Consider the following 19,457-nt stretch of genomic DNA (forward strand, 5'->3'; position numbering starts at 1 on the left):
TTGAGGATAATAGTGACAAAATGTGACAATATTTTTTGTCACGACAAATGCATTTAGTGACGAAATAAAAAATTCATGACAAAATTAATCATCCACCTAAGCGAAATAAGAGACAAAAGAACCTTCTTTAGGGATGGAAAATTTTGTCAATAATTTCATAATATTTTTTTCCATATTATATACCTATTTTATCAAAATCTAAATTTTAGTTCAACAAATATAACCCTGTTCATGTTGAAACCTGTTGAATATAACAATTCCATCACAACTTAACCTAACCTATTATCAACACATTTACGAATTAACAAAATGAAAATATCCATTCATCATCACAAATAATTTCATCCTAATACAATAAAATAGTGAAATATCCACAAAATATCCAAAAGTTATAACTTGTTCAATTTTACCAAAAATCCAACAATAACTAGTGCAACTCCACAAAGTATGTGTATCCTTATCAAACAAAAATGAACATTCAAGCAAATTAGATCATTGTTGCACATCAAAAATGCCACCCCAATCCAATCTGCAAAAAAATAAATTAAAAGCTTTAGTAATTAATTAATTATACAAAAGATTAAAAACATCAGTAACTCATTAATTTACAATTAGATCAATTATACAATTTACCCCTCCAACAGACTTTTTTTTCGAGATTATGAGAACAAAAAATTAATTTTAAGGCTAATTCACAAATGGTGCATCCCATTAATGTGCCGTAAGTTCATATAACTTATATTGGTCCATTTAATTCTTAAAGTGCAAGGATACGTACCAATTTTTCTACTCTAACAGGGATTGACCTAGAACCACACCTGTGTTTTGTATACATCCTTTCTCTGTTTGCGATGTTACCCTTTGATTGCTCCTATAAGAAAGAATAACCAATATAATAATGAAATGTATCATTAGTAAGACAAATATGTTAGCTTTTGATTGTTCCTGTAAGGAAGAATGAACCAATATAACAATAAAATGTATCACTAGTAAAACAAATTTAATGCTTGATAATAAAGAATTGCATTGTTCATATCTATCCTTTTCCTATATATCATTTCAACTTAAAAGATGTTTCAAATTATTCACTAGTTTCATTCAATTCTTTGAAATATAGATTAGAGGACTTGTTGAGATTTCATTATAAGATGATTTTTCTGGGTGAAAAAAAAAACGAGTAATTTACACCGTTCACAATTAGGGGGCATATAAGCATGGGCAAGATAGATTGTGAAAAAATCCATTTACATTTCACAAGATATGGAACAATTACTGATACCAAACTCATATCCCTTTCTTTCTTCCACAACTATATCAAATCTAAAGTTCTGTCTTAATACCCTGCATTAGTTACTCAGCTAGTTGCTTACCATTATCATGAAACTTCAGACCAAACTCAAGAACAAACAGAAAATACAATCATAGAAACTGAAATCTTAGTTCTTTATTCTATGATGTGAAAGATGCATTTTAAGGAATCATAAATTAATCTCCTATTATGTGAGCCTTCCAATCCATGTTTAATAGTTTCCCTTTCTCATTTTGCCACTTATTTGGTTTTTATTATGTTTCACTTACATGCTTAGAGGATAAGGAAAAAAGAATACATGGAATTTCACAGCAAATTGATTGTGTTCTTTCTAGTTTTTTTGAAATCTCTCCCTATTCTAATCAAATTTTATCTAAGTTACAAGCAAAAGAATATGAAGTTGCTACAATTCATCCAAATTAATAGCTCTCTGTTGATCTTCTACCTCAATGCTTTCACTACAAGAAAATCAAGTTTTACCAGTGTTTTTTATTGCAGCGGCCCGAAAAATGTTACTATAAATGGGCTATTGTGACAGTTGTTGACCACCATTACAAATAAAAATTTTAGCCGCATTTTTTCCTTAAAGTGCTGCCATATATTTTTTTGTAGTGACGGTTTGAACACAACCGCTACAATAAGCCAAACAAAATAAAGGCGCCAAAAAAATTCTCATTTCGCGCTTATCAGAATTATTATTATTATTATTATTATTTGGTGAATACATATCAGAATCAGTCCCAAAAAAACCGTTCAACTCCTTGATTACAACTTTGTGCCCTAGTCCATCAACACTTCTTTCACGAAGTATCATTGAGCCTTCGTTCATCCTCCACCGGTGTATCGACGACGTCAAGCTACACACCAATGTGATTTCAAGGTCAGTCTACTCTCTCTGTTTCTCTTTCTCTGCCTCCCTCGTTCTTCTAGTCTCTCGGTTTCTCTCTTTGCCTCTCTCTCTTTCTTCTAGTCTCTCAATTTCTCTTTTTCTGCTTTCACTGTCTCTGGACAAGTTTGGGTACTTGCCATTCCATTCATATTGCTTCTAATATCTCCAAAATTTCTCTATTTTAAAGGATTTCATGAACATCTTGAATGATTTTGATTTGGGAAAATAATTTTGATTATGATATTCACACACACACACACACACACACACACAAATATATTTGATCATCTATGACATTCATATTTTAACCAATATAATTAGTGAAGTGAAATCTCACGCCTCTAATTGTGAATAGCAATAAGGAATCATTATGTATGCTAGGTATTTAACAAAATGCCACAATGGAGTAATAGTGCCTACCCTTTTCTTTATAGGTTTGTTATGTTTTTCTATTTTTGTTTTTGTTGAGAAAATTGTTATCCATGAATTTAATGCAGTTTGTAATGTTTTATTGACTTAATAATGTGATTAGAGGAAATTCAACATTTATGTACACCCTTTTTTTGTTGAATCTAAGAACACAATTCTTGAAGTTACCAGTCATTCCCATATCACTAAAGGCCTCTAGTGCTTCCAATATATGGATTCTCTGCATTACACAAAAAATGTATCAGTATTTACTTGAAACTAACATGAACATGCATATATCTACCTTCTTAAGCTTTAATAGCCAAACTGAAACAACAGAAAGGAAGAGACATTTTCATAATATAGCATTCAAAAATCAAATTATGACATCTCTCCATACAAGCATTACGAGTCTAAACATTTTAGAATCCAAGATCCTTTAATAAGAATATGATTACCTTTTCCTAAAAGGAAAGTTACTGACCTTTATTTACAATGTAATAAAGAGACTTAAATGTTGCAGTAATCCTTTTTTTTTTTTCCAAGCCAACAGCCAGGTAGTGGTGACTTGGCTTTGGCTATTATTATCCACAACCATCTTCAACCCTCAAGAAGGAAAAACTAAGAAAAGATTGCTTTCCAAGACAGAGGCCTCCCATCCATTTACTTCAAATATTTTTTATCAAAGATGTCACAGCAGGGAGACACAGACAGTTCTAACACAGTGACAAAAGCTGGACCCAATAAGTGAAAAAAAAATCAAATTTTCCAACCAATCCCAAGAGTACCAGGAGAAGTTGGGAAGGTAAGAGTTGCCAACAAAATTCAGGAAGAAGTTTTGTAAAGAACTTAGAAATTAAAGATTAATTACAATAAACAAAAGTGATGGATGTTAAAAAGACATATTTATCACTATGCTAAACTTCTTTGATATACTGTAATTCTCAAATGAAGGACAAGGTGGAGATTGTCTTCATGTAAGGGGTCTATAAACTAAATAATAAAAGAAAAAAAGGTTGTAATTTACAAAAAAAATTGTTTCAAGTATTACAATGTTAAAGACACATGAACTAGCAGAAAATTCAGTGATAAGAATAAGAATGCAGTCCAGTACTTAAACAATAAGATTCTTTAAAGGATACAGAACCATTCCATTCCCTAGCATGATAAAAATATAATATAAAATCAAAGTAAATAATTAGCCCTTATTTAGATTGACTCATGGTATATGAATCATGCTATTAGACAAAACAAAATGTTAATTGCAACTAGAACAAGTTGTGGTCTAATAAAAGAGAACTTAGAATTAGACAACAAACACCCTAATCCAAATCTGCTATAGTATTACAAGTGTTTGCTTTAATCCTATATCTCAATAAACATATTCATCTTTTATAATCAACAAAGAAGGAGACAGAGTAAAAAGCTTAGATGTAGGAATGAGAAAAATTAGAGATACCTCTTCCTTCAAGAGATTGTGAAGTTCGAATTTGCAGTCATCTAGTCTTCTGAGATCAGAACTATCAACAACCCATACCAAGCCATCAGTTTGCTCAAAGTGGTTCCTCCAGTAGGACATGATTGTCCTTTGGCCCCTAACATCCCATATATTAAGGGTATACCTGCCGTTAACGTATCAAGTTTAATTCCCTTGTATCACAATAAATCACTTTAAAACTTCAAATAATTTTCAATGCTGTGTTGCAAATTAAGTAGAGGAAAAGGAATAAATAAACTTCCAAGGCTCTTTCTAGAGAGGAGAGAAAAGGAAAAGAAAAAGGAAAGAAATTCAAAGCATTGAATTTTACCCAAATAAAACGAATAGAGCATATCTCCAATCATTCATACCTCAATATTGAGGTAAAAAAGAACTTTATTGATGAGAAAATCATATATAACATATGTTACTACATCACTAAAAGGGGAGGAGTGTAAAGAGCATCAATGTAAGCCAACATTATCCCAACTAGATTGACACCACGAGGCTTACCCAATCATTTGTTAGCACCCCTCAACGTTTGTAAGATACCAACAGCAGCCACCAAGAAATAGGGAAATAAAACAGAGCTGCCATAGTCAATGGAGCATGCACAGCTGGTACTAACTTATCTGTCTATGTATGCATTATAGCTTGTTGATGCTATCTGTTACTATATAAAGTTTGGTTCTTGGTAGTGTTGAATCAATTATTATGTAGTTATGAAGGGTAATCTTAATTTTTTTGGTTAATTCTATTATTGATATTGCTTTTTTAAATGTTTGAATAATCAGAATTATCTATATGTTCTAGTTCTTAGATTGAACATAAAATGTGAATCTATTGTGGATGCTTATGTTTCTGAATCTATTTAGTCATGCCTTTAAGGCCATAACTCTAAATTTACTGTAAATTAATTAATCCCTAGAAGATCAATCTTAGTTCAGTACTTAAATTAGAGTGGAATTAATGTCCAGAATTTATTTCTTCTGTTATAGTATTCTGCATTTGTTTCCATGCAATATTGTGTACAGAGTTGTGCTGAAGTCTGTATTCTTCTCATGCAATCGGTATTAGGATTTTCAAAATGGTCCATTGATGTAACTAGCTTGTCTATGTGATCTAACTAAGTAATTTCTAAATTGTTAGCTCTGCATGACTAAGTAAATAAATATAAAGTAATTGGTGAGAGTTTGGAGAACTTCAAGAGTGTCAAGTGAAAGAGATATAGAGTACTGCTCACAAAGTTGTACAATTCTATTGAGTGATGTCTCTCCTCTCATCTCTCTGAATAGTGTAGAAATATCGGGGCTCTGCTCAAAATTTCAAATATAAAAAACCTTGTAACAATTACTAAAATTATATTTTCTTAAAATTATCCATACTGAAAACCATCAACAAATGCAGAGCAATCCAAGCCAACCATAAACTCCAAAATAGAAATGCTGTCACAATGTAATGGTCAGTTGACAGCAGAAATCCAAACCAGAGGCCCTTTAAAAATTGAACGCCACCACAAGACCAATGATTAATGAAACTAATTATTTGATGCACACTGAATAAGATTGTTAAAGATTTAGGATGCCACACTAGTGCACCAGTCCAATTGCATGAGAAACACATATCAGAACTTTCACTTATAGAACACAACATTGATATCACGGGGGCTATGGCTCACATGATACAACACTTGCAACATTTGCCTATATTATGCATAAACATAAAATCAAGACAGCTTTTATAGTAACAATGAGGAAAACAACAACTAAAATGTAGCTTCCAAATAAATAAATACCTGTGAAATTTGATGTTGGATTGAGGATATGGTAACCTCTAGTCCATAGCAAATTACTGAACCAACCCCACAGTCAGATCAACTCCAAGATTGTCTGACAACAATTTTAGAAGTCCAACTTCATTTTAAATTACGATGCCACATACAACAAACCTTTGAAATTATGCTATGAGTTGCACTCAGCCAAGATAAGAAGATACTGTATCAATCAATGTGTGGTTAAGCCCATCAACAGAATCCGAATGCTGATCAAGTTCAAGTAGAAATCTTCGACTACCAAGGTAACCCCAGGACTCTCCAGTGAAAATTACAAAAACAAGCTGCAGTAAGAAAAGGTATGGTGGGGAGGAGAACTATCCGCAAAGCAACAATACAAAAAACCACAAGCAGAACAACAATATATTTGACGAACAAAAAGGAGGAAAAATCACGGGACAATCAGCAAAAGTCAAAACACATACTACAGCTAATGAAACACACCAGCTGATCAATGACCTCTACCATTCCAATGACATACTTAAGCATGAATACCTAGAAATGCTTGGATAACAAGAAAATATAAGATGATATCAACAATGGCCATCAATGAGTGTCAGTGTGCTGAGCTACTCAACATAGTAGATAAGGCAAACTTACAAGCAGGGGATATCTCTAATGGTGAACAAATGAGACACAAAAAACATATTACAAGTTAACAGCTGAGAAAAAAGCCTACAGACTTAATTGGTGATGACCATTCCATTGATCTAATGCAAACCTATGAGCTGGGCATTCAACATATAAATTTATAACAAATAAATAAAAAATGGAGACCAAAACTGTTTTAGTATGCAGAAATGTCTGCAAGAAATTCAATGCATCTGTCTAGACTAAAGCACACATTTCCAGAGTAACCTTCACTAATAGCAGTGAAACAAAAATAGCTCACAATTGGCTCCCTTTTCCATCCGAAGGCAAAGAGCTAAAAACGGTAGGCTAACCTTTCTCTCACCGCAGAAACGTAAAGATATCCATTCCTTCCCTATCACTCAATGGATTTTCTGACACAAGCACAATATACATATGTATATTCAAAGAAGTGAATGGACAAAAAGCATAATAAGTAATTATTAAATTAAATATTACCGCCAAAACTATAAACACATCCCGAACCACTAAATAGTCGATAAAAACAGCTAACTTTAAAGATAAAAAATTCTATCAACTTATTAACAAAAGCATATCATTATATTAAAAACTCCAGAAAATCAGCAAACTTGTCACCAGCTACGTAAAATACAAGTACTATCTCATATACTCACCTGTTTACCAAGATTATCCAAACCATCAACACGAGAAAGAGCATCAACTGCCACCAGAGAGAGAGAGAGAGAGAGAGAGAGATCTTGGAGTTGTAAAGGAGGTGGAGAGTTCGTTCCTCCCATGGCTCCTCTTGAAGGCCGTCGTAAATGTCTTCATCATCGGAAACAAATTGAGAGAGAGAGAGAGGGAGAGAGCGAGAGAGAGAGAGAGACGTAAGAAGAGATTAGGGATTTTGAGATTGGGGATTTTGGTTCAAGAGATTGGGGATTTTGGGTTTGGGTTTGGGGTGGGGGGCTGGAATGCAAAATAAGGGGGGGGGAGAGATTAGGGATTTTTGAGATTGGGGGTTTTGGATTTGGGTTGGGGGGAACCCGAGCGAGAATGGAAAAGGAAGGAAGGAAGGAAGGTGGGGATGGAAATTTTTTTGATTTTTTTTTCTGATTTTCATTATAAATGAATATTTAAATAATAAAACGACTCTTTTTTTTTTTGCAACGGAGAATGTCATTGTTATAAAAAAATAATTTTTTATTAAAATAATTTTTTTATAGTTAATAAATTTTTGTTTTTGTTTTTTCATTTAGTAAGGTTAAAAATTTATTTGTTTCATATTTATTTTAATGAATACAAAATTATTATTATTTTTTTTATTTGGTAAAAGTAGGGATAATATTTTCCATTAAAATAAAGTTAATTTTTTGTGGCCAATGAAAAATATTTTTTTACGACCCATTTTTTTTTTTTGTTAAGTGATGGTGAAAGAGATAAGTGGTGAAGTTGTGGTAGTGGTAGAGGAGATAGAATAGTGGTGGTAGAGAGTGAGCAAGGTGAACACAATGGGGGAGAGAGACAAATAGATAGACAGACACATAGAGAGAAAGAGAGAGAGAGAAGAGCGAGAGACAGACACAGAGAGAGAAAGAGATAAAGAAGAGTGATAAGTGAGAGAGAGACAAAGAGAGAAAGAGATATAGAGAGAGAGAGAGACAGGGAGACAGAGAGAGAAAGAGATAGAGAGAGAGACATATAGAAAAATAGAGAGAAACAAAGATATGAGCGAGAGATAGACAGAGAGAGAGAAATAAAGCGAAAAGAGATGATCGAAAGAAAGACATAGAAAAAGAGAGACGAAGAGAGAAGAAAGATGGGCGAGAGAGACAGAAAGAGAGAAATAGAGAGAAGATAAATGAGCGAGAGAGAAGAGAAATAGAGAGATGAGAGAGATAGATTGAAGAGAGATGAGCGAGAGACAAAGAGAGAAAAAGAAAGAGACAGAGACAGAGACAAAGACTGACAGACAGAGAAGAGTGATAAATGAGAGAGAGAAGAGAGGTAATATTTTGTGGTAGAGGAGAGGAAGCGGCAGTAGTGGTGAAGGTGGTGGATAAGAGACGATGGTGGTGGTGGTGATGGCGAAGGAGATTAGTGGTGAAGTTATGGTAGTGGTAGAGTAGATGGAGTGGCGGTGGTAAAAGACAGGTAATGGTAGTAGTAGTAGTGGCAATAGTAGTAGTGGTGGTAGTGGAGTGGTGGCGATGGTAGTAGTAATGGTAGTTGTAGAGGTGAAATGGCGACCGTGGTAGTAGTGGTCGTAGTGAAATGGCAAGGTGGTAGAGGAGATGAGTGGTGAGAGAAAGAGATGAGTGAGAGACACAGACAGAGAGAGAGAGAGAAAAGAGATAGAGAGAAGAGAGATGGATGAGAGACAGAGAAAAAGAGAGAGACAGACAGACAGAGAAGAGTGATCAGTGAGAGAGAGAAAGAGAAGAGTAACAGAGACACAGAGAGAAAGAGAGAGACGGATAGACAGAGAAGAGTGATGAGTGAACCGCAACCTCTGATTTTTTTTTAATATATAAATTACGTTTTTTAAGATTTTTTTATAAAAATAATTTAACAATCTTATCACTAACCATAGCGCATGAGAGAAGTTGAAAAAGGTATTGCAGTAACTATACACAGATTGTATCTATAATTATTTGTATGAGGGAATTTTAAATACTGATAGGGGATTTTGACCAAATCAATAAATGCAAGCATGTAGAAAGACATGTGGATTGAAAAAAGTTAATAAATGTTGATCAAGGGATTTTGACCAAATTAATAAATGTTGATTTTTTTTTAAATAAAAAATTTAGAAAATTCAGATTTGGATATTGAAGCTCCCACAGGCCTTGGGGTTAAAAACCCCTTTTTGCTTAATATATAGTATAGATATATACATATATTTAATAAGAATTTATATTTGTTTTAGATATTTTTTTAATATACTAATTATTTTTTAAATTTTTTTTATAAAAATAATTTAACAATCCCATCACTAGCCATAGTATATGCGAGAAGTTGAAAAGGGTGTAGGAGTAGGTATGAGAAAAGTCAAAAAGTGGGTTGTGAGAAGTCAATAAATGCTGAGTTCTTTTTTTTTTTTTTAAATAAAAAATTTTTAAAATTAAGATTGGGATATTAGAGCTCCCATAAGGTTTGTAAATTTAAAACTCCATTTTCCTTATATAATAACTAGCATATCACCCGTGCTATGCACGGATTGTGTTTACAATTATCTATATATGTGAATTGTAATTTTTAAATATTTTTTTAAATGTCTTCTTTTTTTACTTTTTTATATTATATTAAAGCTTAATATTTTGACAATAATCATATATATTGGACTTTTCAAGGAATTAAATGTCTTTTTTTATTATTATATTATATTAAAGTTTAATATTTTGATAATAATTATATGTGTTGGACTTTTCAAGAAATTTTTTTTATGCTTGCTCTTAATGCATTAAAATGTTATTATGAGGGATAATAATCATATGTGTTAGGACTTTTCAAGGAATTCATGCGCTGGATTTCAAAGAATTTTTTTTTATACTTGTTCTTAATGCATTAAAGTGTTATTATGATGGTAAGACTTGGTAGAAGTTAATAAATGCTAAGATTTTTTTTTAAGTGTTATTATGAAGGATAATAATCATATGTGTTGGGACTTTTCAAGGAATTCATATGTATTGGATTTCAAAGAATATTTTTTTTTATGGTTGTTCTTAATGCATTAAAGTGTTATTATGATGGTAAGACTTGGGAGTTGGGAGAAGTTAAAAAATGCTAAGATTTTTTTTTTTTAAGTCAAAAAACCAGAAAATTTAGATTGGGAAATTGGGGCTCCCACAAGGTTTGGAGTTAAAAACCCCATTTTGCTTAATATATAGTATAGATGATAGATAGATAGATATATCTTTTTATTTTTATTTTTGTGTGGTTTCTATTCGGGTATTTTTTTTTTCAATTTATTTAAGATGGAGTGGTGGGTATCTTTTTAAAAAAAAATTTAATTTATCTGTGATTTTCATTTGTTTTTAATTATTATTATTTAGGTAAGTTATGATATGAGTTAGATATGTGATAGACATGTGAGTTTTATTGATTTAAAGTTTATTTAGATAAACTTTAAAAAAAAAATTAGTTTTTTAGTTTTTTTTGTTATGTTATAATATAATATATAAAATATAGGTAGATATCTACAACTTTAATAAAAAATATTATCTAGTTTTTTGGGGAAGAGAAAAAGAATGCAAGTTTTAATATTTTTTTTTGAAAATTTGTGAGAGAGATTAGGAGGGAGAGATTATGAAATATTTTTGTTATTAAATAAATAAATCAGTCAATAGTTTTTTTTAATCTATTTTGTAAATTAAAAATCAATAATTTTGAAAAATTTATTAATTTTTCCCATTAAGTGATTTAAAATTTTGATAGATATACCCAAAAAAAAATACATAATTATATTATTAAATCATAATTCAAATTTAGATGTTATATCTTTTTGAGATTTATAGCTAAATTCTTATCTCTTTTTTTTTTGTGTAACCATAGTGTATGAGAGAAATTGAAAAGAGTGTTGCAATAATTATGAGAAAAGTCAAAAGGGATTGTGGGTTGGGAGAAGTCAATAAATGCTGAGGTTGGGTTGGGAGAAATCAATAAATGCTGAGGTTTTTTTTTTTAAATCAAAAAATTGATTATTATTATTTAGGTAAGTTATGATGTGAGTTAGATATGTGATAGACATGTGAGTTTTATTGATTTAAAGTTTATTTAGATAAACTTTTTTAAAAAAAAATTACTTTTTTTTGTTTTTTTTTTGTTATGTTATAATATAATATATAAAATATAGGTAAATATCTACAACTTTAATAAAAAATATTATCTGATTTTTTGGGGAAGAGAAAAAGAATGCAAGTATTAATATTTTTTTTTTGAAAATTTGTGAGAGAGATTAGGAGGGAGAGATTATGAAATATTTTTGTTATTAAATAAATAAATCAGTTAATATTTTTTTTAATCTATTTTGTAAATTAAAAATCAATAATTTTGGAAAATTGATTAATTTTTCCCATTAAGTGATTTAAAATTTTGATAGATATACATAAAAAAATATATAGTTATATTATTAAATCATAATTCAAATTTAGATGTTATATCTTTTTGAGATTTATAGCTAAATTCTTATCTCTTTTTTTTTATTATTATTTTTGTGTGTAACCGTAGTGTATGCTAGAAATTGAAAAGGGTGTTGCAATAATTATAAGAGAAGTCAAAAGAGATTGTGGGTTGGGAGAAGTCAATAAATGTTGAGGTTTTTTTTTTAAATCAAAAAATTAGAAAATTAGGATTAGGAGATTGGAGCTCTCACAGGCTTTGGGGTTAAAAACCCCATTTTGCTTAATATATAATATAGATGAGCAATACTAGGTATCATGAATTTTTTTTTATGAAAATGATCATGAAAGATTTATGACTCTTGGATTACACTTAAAATAAAGCACCACACACTAATCAAGGTAATGCAAGGGTCATAATTCTTTTATGATCATTTTCATGAAAGTTTTTCATGATCCTTAGCTTTTCTCTATAATATATAGATAGATAGATAGATAGATAGATAGATAGATAGATAGATATAAATATGGCACATAACGTTTATATGACACAAGGACCAAAGTATCGGGACAACTACTGCAATTTGCCCTCATCTAAATTAAAGGGATTTAAAAAGTAAAAAAAAAAAAAAAAAAAAAAATTATAATATTAAAAAATGTTCACTAAAAAAATATAGATTAAAAATCAAAAATTAATTATTGAAAACTGCATACTAAACAAGGTAATGTTTTTTTATTAATTTTGAAAATTAAAAAACTATTATTAATTTTTCCTCTATTTTTTTTCTCACAAAAAAAAAAAGTTACATTAATTATCTTCTTTTTTTTTTTTTTTTTTTTTTTTTTTTTTTGTGAAAGGGGTTTTTGACCTGCGATTTTTCTAAAATGTGTGTTCTAGATGGAAATGGTAGAATTGGTTTAGACAATGAGAAAAAGTGCTTATGCAAGGGGCACCTTCACTATGAGAAAGAATAGTCGGTTTTGCATAGGGTGCCTTCTTGGAGAATAGCTTTCAATACTGACATGCATGAAGGGCTTAAGTGTGAGACATATGAGAGGGGCTTTAGTGCGAAAATAAAAGAAATGGTTTACAGAGTGTCTTATTGCTTCACGACTTCAATACTTGTGAGAGAAGAGTAGGCTCAAGTGCGAGAGAGAAATGAGGGTTTGTAGGAAGTGTTTTATTGGGTCATGACTTGAGTGTCCGTGCACATGAAAATGAGTGATAAGGGTCAGAGTGTGTCTCTTGGGGTAACGGTTTCAGTGCTCCGAAACACAAAACCATAGCATTTTAATAAAGAGAAATAATTAATGATAAAATATTTTTGTCTCCTTAAATACAAGAACAGAGAATTTATTATTGGTGACGAAATATTTTTGTCTTCCACAACATAACCTTATGAGACGAAAAATATATTCATCGCGCAATCAATCAGAATTTATTAGTGACGAAATATTTTTATCTCCCATAACTTATTCTTCAAAGATAAAAATATATTTGTCGCCCATTTAATAGAAAGATGAAACGACATCGTTTGCATGATGGAGTGTTTATTGGTGATGAAATATTTTTGTCTTCCATAACTTATCATTCCCAGACAAAAATATATTTGTCGCCTAATAAATGGCAATATGCAACGACATTGTTTAATAGGTAGGGAATTTATTGGTGACAAATTACGTTCGTCGCAAAAAATATATATATTTTGTGACAAAAATGTTCATCTCCAATGAGCTAAAATAATTCGAGCCAATGCAAATGAAATTGGCACCTGAATTTTGCAGACGAAATTCTTTTTCGTCTCCTATACATTTGAGAAAAATTAAAACAAACGACAAAATCAATATTTTGTCATCTTTGGGTTAAATTTTAAGACAAAAAAAATTTCGTCACCAAATTTTGTCACAATAATAGCCTAGATTTCTTGTATTTTGTTTCCTTGTTTAATTATTATTATTATTAGTATTATTATTATTATTATTATTATTATTATTATTATTATTATTATTATTATTATTATTATTATTATTATTATTATTATTATCTTTTTGTGGAGAGTGGTTTATTGTGAGAAAGAATAGGAGCTTTGCACAAAATGTCTTCTTGGATAATAATGTTTGCATGCACAAATGGCTTAAATGTGAGAGAGAATAGATGAACTTCAGTGCAAAATAGAAAAGATGGTTTATAAAGATTGTTTTCTGGAGTCACAGCTTCAATACTTGTAAGAGAGGAGACTCAAGTGTGCAAGAGAAATGAGGATTTGTAGAGGGTGTCTTTTTGGGTCACGACTTTAGTATTTGTGTGTGTGTGAAAGTAAGTGATTAAGGAAGAGTGTCTCTTAGTTTCTGACGTCATTTTAATAAAGAGAAATAATTAGTGACAAAATATTTTCGTTTCAAACTCATATGTTTATTGCCTAATCAATGGAGAATTTGTTGGTGATGAAATATTTTCGTCTCCTTCAACTTAACGTTATGAGACGAAAATATATTCGTCGCACAATCAATCAAAATGCAACACGACACATGGATAATTTATTAGTGACGAAATATTTTCGTCTCCCAAAACATATCCTTCCGAGACAAAAATATATTTGTCGCCTAATTAACAGAAAGATAAAACGAGCATGAAGGGTTTATTGGTGACAAAATATTTTCGTCTCCCATAACTTATCCTTCCCAGACAAAAAATATATTTGTCACCAAATAAATAAGAAAATGAAACGACATCGTCTAAATAAGTTTGGAATTTATTGGTGATGAATTCCTTTTGTCGCAAAATACTTTAAATTTTGTGACAAAAATGTTCGTCTCCAATGAGCTAAAATAATTGGCGCCAACAAGAAAAAAAATTGGCGCCTCTTTTTTTCTGACGAATTTATTTTTTTGTCTCCTATAGTTTTGAGAACAATTAAAAGAAACGACAAAAGTAATATTTGGTCAAGTTTGGGTTATGTTCTAAAACGAAAATAAATTTTATCACCAAATTTTAAAAATTAATTATTGAAAACTCCATACTAAACAAGGTAATGTTTTCTATTAATTTTGAAAATTACAAATTTTTTATTATTTGTTTCTCTGTATTTTTTCTCACAAAAAAAATAGCTACATTAATTATCTTTTTCTTTTTCTTTTTTTGTGGAGAGAGGTTTTGACTTTCGATTTTTCTGAAATGAGTGTTCTAGACGGAAAGGATAGAGTTGGTTCCGACAATGAGAAAAAGTGCTTGCGTGCAAGAGGGGCCTTCACTGTGAGAAAGAATAGTGGGTTTGCATAGGGTATCTTCTTGGATAATAGCTTCAATGCTAGCATGCACGAAGGGCTTAAGTGTGAGACAGAAGAGAGGGGCTTTAGCGCAAAATAGAAAAAATGGTTTACAGAGTGTCTTCTTGAGTCACGACTTCAATACTTGTGAGAGAGGAGTAGACTCAAGTGCGAGAGAGAAATGAGGGTTTGTAGAAAGTGTTTTCTTGGGTCATGACTTCAAGGTCCGTGTACATGAAAATGAGTGATAAGCGTCAGAGTGTATCTCTTGGGGTCACAGTTTCACGGCATTTTAAAAAACAGAAATGATTAGTGATAAAATATTTTTGTATCCTTCAATACCAGAACAAAGAATTTATTATTGGTGATGAAATATTTTTGTCTTCCACAACTTAACCTTATGAGATGAAAAATATATTCGTCACGCAATCAATTAGAATTTATTAGTGACGAAATATTTTCGTCTCCCACAACTTATTCTTCTGAAACAAAAATATATTTGTCGCCTATTTAATAGAAAGATGAAATTACATTGTTTGCATGATGGAGTGTTTATTGGTGACGAAATATTTTCGTCTTCTATAACTTATCATTCCCAGACAAAAATATATTTGTCGCCTAATAAATGGAAATATGTAACGACATCATTTAATAGGTATGGAATTTATTGGTGATGAATTACGTTCGTCACAAAAAAAAAAATATTTTGTGACAAAAATGTTCGTCTCCAATGAGCTAAAATAATTCGCGCCAATGCAAATGAAATTGGCGCCTCATTTTTGCACACGAATTTTTGTTTTCGTCTCCTATACTTCTGAGAAAAATTAAAACAAACGACAAAATTAATATTTTGTCATCTTTCGGTTAAATTTTAAGACAAAAAAATTTTGTCACTAAATTTTGTCACAATAGCCTAGATTTCTTGTATTTTTTATTGATTTTAAGCATTTGGTGACGAAATTTGATTTTCCTCTCTAAAAATAATACATTTGGAGACGAAATTATTTCCTCTCTAAAATTTTTTACAATGGTGACGACAAATTTTGTCTCTAAAATGGCGCCAAATCTTCCACCAAATTTTCCAAGGGCGGGAAATTGTTTTGTGACGAAAAATAAAATTTAGAGACGAATAAAATTTTTGCCACCTATTGTTTTAATTGATTTTAAGCATTTGGTGACGAAATTTGGTTTTCGTCTCTAAAAATAATACAATTGGAGGCGAAATCTTATTTTCATCACTAAAGCATGCATATTTGGAGACAAAATATTTTTTCGTCACGCATTTTCGTCACCATAGACCTTTTTTGTTGTAGTGACTCAACTAACCACTTCCTAGCTTGCAACAATTAGGCCAGGCCAAAAATTCTATTTTTTTTTTCAAACACTAGAAAAACAAACGAAAAATATGCAAGTGGCTCAACTAACTACTTCCAGTTAGCTTACAAAAGGTTTATAACATGAAATTGAAGAAATAAAAACAATAAAAAAAATAAAATGCCACTACTACAAATATAGATAAAGATCACACTTTTTTAGTGTGATGTATGTTTTTTAATCACACCTTTTAAGTTTTATTAAAGTGTGGTCTTTAGAAGTGTGATTAAAAATTGTCATTTTTAATCACACTTTTTAAGTGTCATTAAAAAATGCTTTCATCACATCTTTTAAGTGTGATTAATAATATTTAGATCACACCTTTTAAGTGTGATTAAAAATATTTAGATCACACCTTTTAAGTGTGGTTAAAAACATTTAGATCACACCTTTTAAGTGTGGTTAAAAATATTTAGATCACACCTTTTAAGTGTGATTAAAAACTTTAGTTCACACCTTTTAAGTGTGATTAAAAACTTTAGATCACACCTTTTAAGTGTGATTAAAAACATTTAGATCACACCTTTTAAGTGTGATTAATAACTAATAAAACCTGTGATTAAAAAATTTTTTGACATATTTAAAAAATAATCAATATTATTTTTGCACGCGCATTTGAATAATGTAATACACACTATATACTATATTTTGAATCACAACCATATATTGAATGAAATAATATCATATATTTCATAAATGAAAGTTAAATGTTTAAAAGTATATACAAAGAAAGTAATAAAAAAAAATTAACTGTGATTACATGCATTAAAAAATAAAAAATAAAAAACTTGAAAAAAGTAAGTTCTTGAATTCTTTGACCATATTTTGCATCTCTCCAAGAAATTTCTGACCTGAAAAATAAAAAGAACAAATTAATTTAAAAACTGCCAGAAGCATATGAATAAACTTACTAATTAATTTATAAACTTACATTTAGATCACACCAAAAATAATGTAATTTATCCAGTTGTTAAACTGCCCCCAATCCTTTCCCCACAGCCACGAAAAATGACATAATTATTTTGATTCTCCACACAAATATCAGTAAAACAGCACCACAAAAGAAGACAATATGCAACAACGCAGAAAGGATCACATAAATGATAAAATGGAGTATTATATGGACAATCAAAATCATATGATATCAACATATAACTCACTATAAACTATAAAACAAATAAGGATCAATAAAGCTTATTGGTCTTAAAAGCAGAAACCACATAGCCTGAATAATTACAAATTGGTATGGGAACAATCCAAGTAGAGGAAATAATAAGAGCCCAGCACACTAAATTAAAAAGAAACAACTTGCATACAACCCCCTTATCTAAACCTCCAGCTCCCTAATTTAATAACTTGAGATGAAGCACATCTTTATAGGAATAGGATCAGCCACATACAGATACTTTAAAGATTGTAATTGTCAAAAATACGAGAATTATATGATTTTCAACCATGACAAAATACTCTATTGAAATAGCAAATTCTCCACAATTAAAATCTGTCCATGTAAGTGATAAACAATAACAGGTCCTCACTATCCAGCACTTCTCTCTGTGCATGTCAATGAAATCCATCACATATAACATATAAAAGCAATTCGCAAAAATTGAAGTAGGAGACTTGTAATTATCAATTCATTCAATTAGTATATCTTAACTCTTATATGAACCCAATTTTCTGTTGGACCATGACATTATTTGCTGAAATCATATTTTTTTAGGCAGAAAAAGTAGCTCATACGGATCTCATCAACGATATCATATCTTAGATTCTGCACCATGCACCTCTGTAGACACCCCATTTTTGACCGACCTTAAGACTCGGATGTCACCAATTGAGCGCTTGGTGATGTTGCATGATGTGCTCGTTCAGAAGTTTCGGAGTTGCGGCCGTGAGCCCTGCCTCCGGACTTCCGAACCCTTTTTTGTGCCTTGTCTCGGTTTACGAACCAGACTCGATTTTCTCTGTTTCTTTTCCTGAAGGGAGGGAGAGGTCCCGTAGACCATCTCTCAATGTCCGTAGGCTACATTTGGTGGCCGTAGGCCATTTTGCCCATTTCGGAGTCCGGTTCCCGGTTTTCGGAGCCGTCAGGCCGTGTGCCTCGGTTCGGGACCGCTTAACCATCTCCTATTGCTCTGATTTTTGGCATACATCTTATTTCATCCATTTTTAGGGACACTGGGGGCTGAGAAACCCACTTCGAGGTCGAATACAATTTTCGGTGCTTAACAGCCCATTTCCGGGACCCCGAACTGCGTGTTTTGGCTCCGGAACATTCGTTTTGCAACGGTTTTTGCTCATTTTTGGCAGGTACCTCTGTTTTATCCCGAGGAAGGTCACTGAAGGGTGGGAGGCCAGCAATTGTTGCAGCAACCAGTTATCTCTCCTCCCGAGCCTCCCGGCGCCCGTTTTTCGCACTTCCGGGCTAATGTTGAATACCTTAGAGCTAGCATTGCCAACTTTCAACCACATATCTGTGATGTACACACCTGAGAGGCCCCTAAAAGTTCATGGCCGGCCATTAAGGTCACCTGACCCTTTTGACCCCTTTCTTCCGGGCTAATGTTGAACCCCTTGGACCTTTTTTCTTGAACTTTGAACCACATATCTGTGATGTACACACCTGAGAGGCCCCTAAAAGTTCATGGCCGGCCAGTAAGTCAACTTGACCCTTTTGACCCCCTCTTTCCGAGCCATTGTTGAACCCCTTGGGCCCACTTTCTTGGAATTTCAATTACATGGTTGTGTTGTACACACATAGGGCTACCTCCCCAATACCTGGCCGGCCAGAAAAGCTGGTTGACCCTTTTGACCCCTAGCCGGCCGGCTAGGGGGTGTGGCCGGCCGGCCACCTCCAGCCAAAGTGAGCGGCCGGCCGTGCTCTCCTCACTGTACCCTTTCCAGCTGTGGGGCAATATCCCCCAGATATTTTCTGTATCCGGGGGATATTTTGGGAGAGAGTTTTCCTCTCCATTTGACCCCCCTTTTACACCCCTTTCTTGACCTTATAACCAGCTGAGGGTCTTCTTCATGAAGGTTAGAAAAATTCTTCTCCAAGGATAAACCTTAAACTCCATTGTCTTCTCCTTCAATTCTTCAAAAAACCCTAACTTCTTAACCTTCATTCCTTCTACACCACCAAGCTCCACCACCACCATCTCATCTCCAGCAGCTAGGAGGGATTCTTG

The 19,457-nt window shown here is 32.0% G+C and overlaps 1 protein-coding gene across 3 annotated transcripts; it reads right to left on the reverse strand.

The window, feature by feature from the left end:
* Positions 1–301: 301 nt before the first annotated feature.
* LOC145822702 (nicastrin-like) lies at positions 302–7,533 on the reverse strand. 3 transcript variants are annotated; one of them, XR_014364361.1, is made up of 6 exons: positions 7,180–7,533; positions 5,879–6,198; positions 4,066–4,228; positions 2,796–2,847; positions 819–871; positions 302–529 (listed from the first exon to the last, which is right to left on the reverse strand). XR_014364361.1 is itself a non-coding variant. In XM_082920477.1 (3 exons), exons 1-3 carry the CDS (start codon positions 7,300–7,302, stop codon positions 5,952–5,954), a joined length of 264 nt encoding a protein of 87 aa, XP_082776603.1. In that variant the 5' UTR covers positions 7,303–7,533; the 3' UTR covers positions 5,083–5,951. The 3 variants fall into 3 exon arrangements, 1 of the variants encoding a protein (XP_082776603.1); XR_014364360.1 differs by lacking the exons at positions 302–529; positions 819–871 and having other exon boundaries at positions 893–2,847; positions 5,879–5,972; positions 6,079–6,198; XM_082920477.1 differs by lacking the exons at positions 302–529; positions 819–871; positions 2,796–2,847; positions 4,066–4,228 and having other exon boundaries at positions 5,083–5,972; positions 6,079–6,198.
* Positions 7,534–19,457: the final 11,924 nt, after the last annotated feature.

This window comes from Camellia sinensis, chromosome 3 (genome assembly GCF_055761805.1).
Source record: "Camellia sinensis isolate YWXY chromosome 3, ASM5576180v1, whole genome shotgun sequence".
Classification (NCBI taxonomy): domain Eukaryota; kingdom Viridiplantae; phylum Streptophyta; class Magnoliopsida; order Ericales; family Theaceae; genus Camellia; species Camellia sinensis.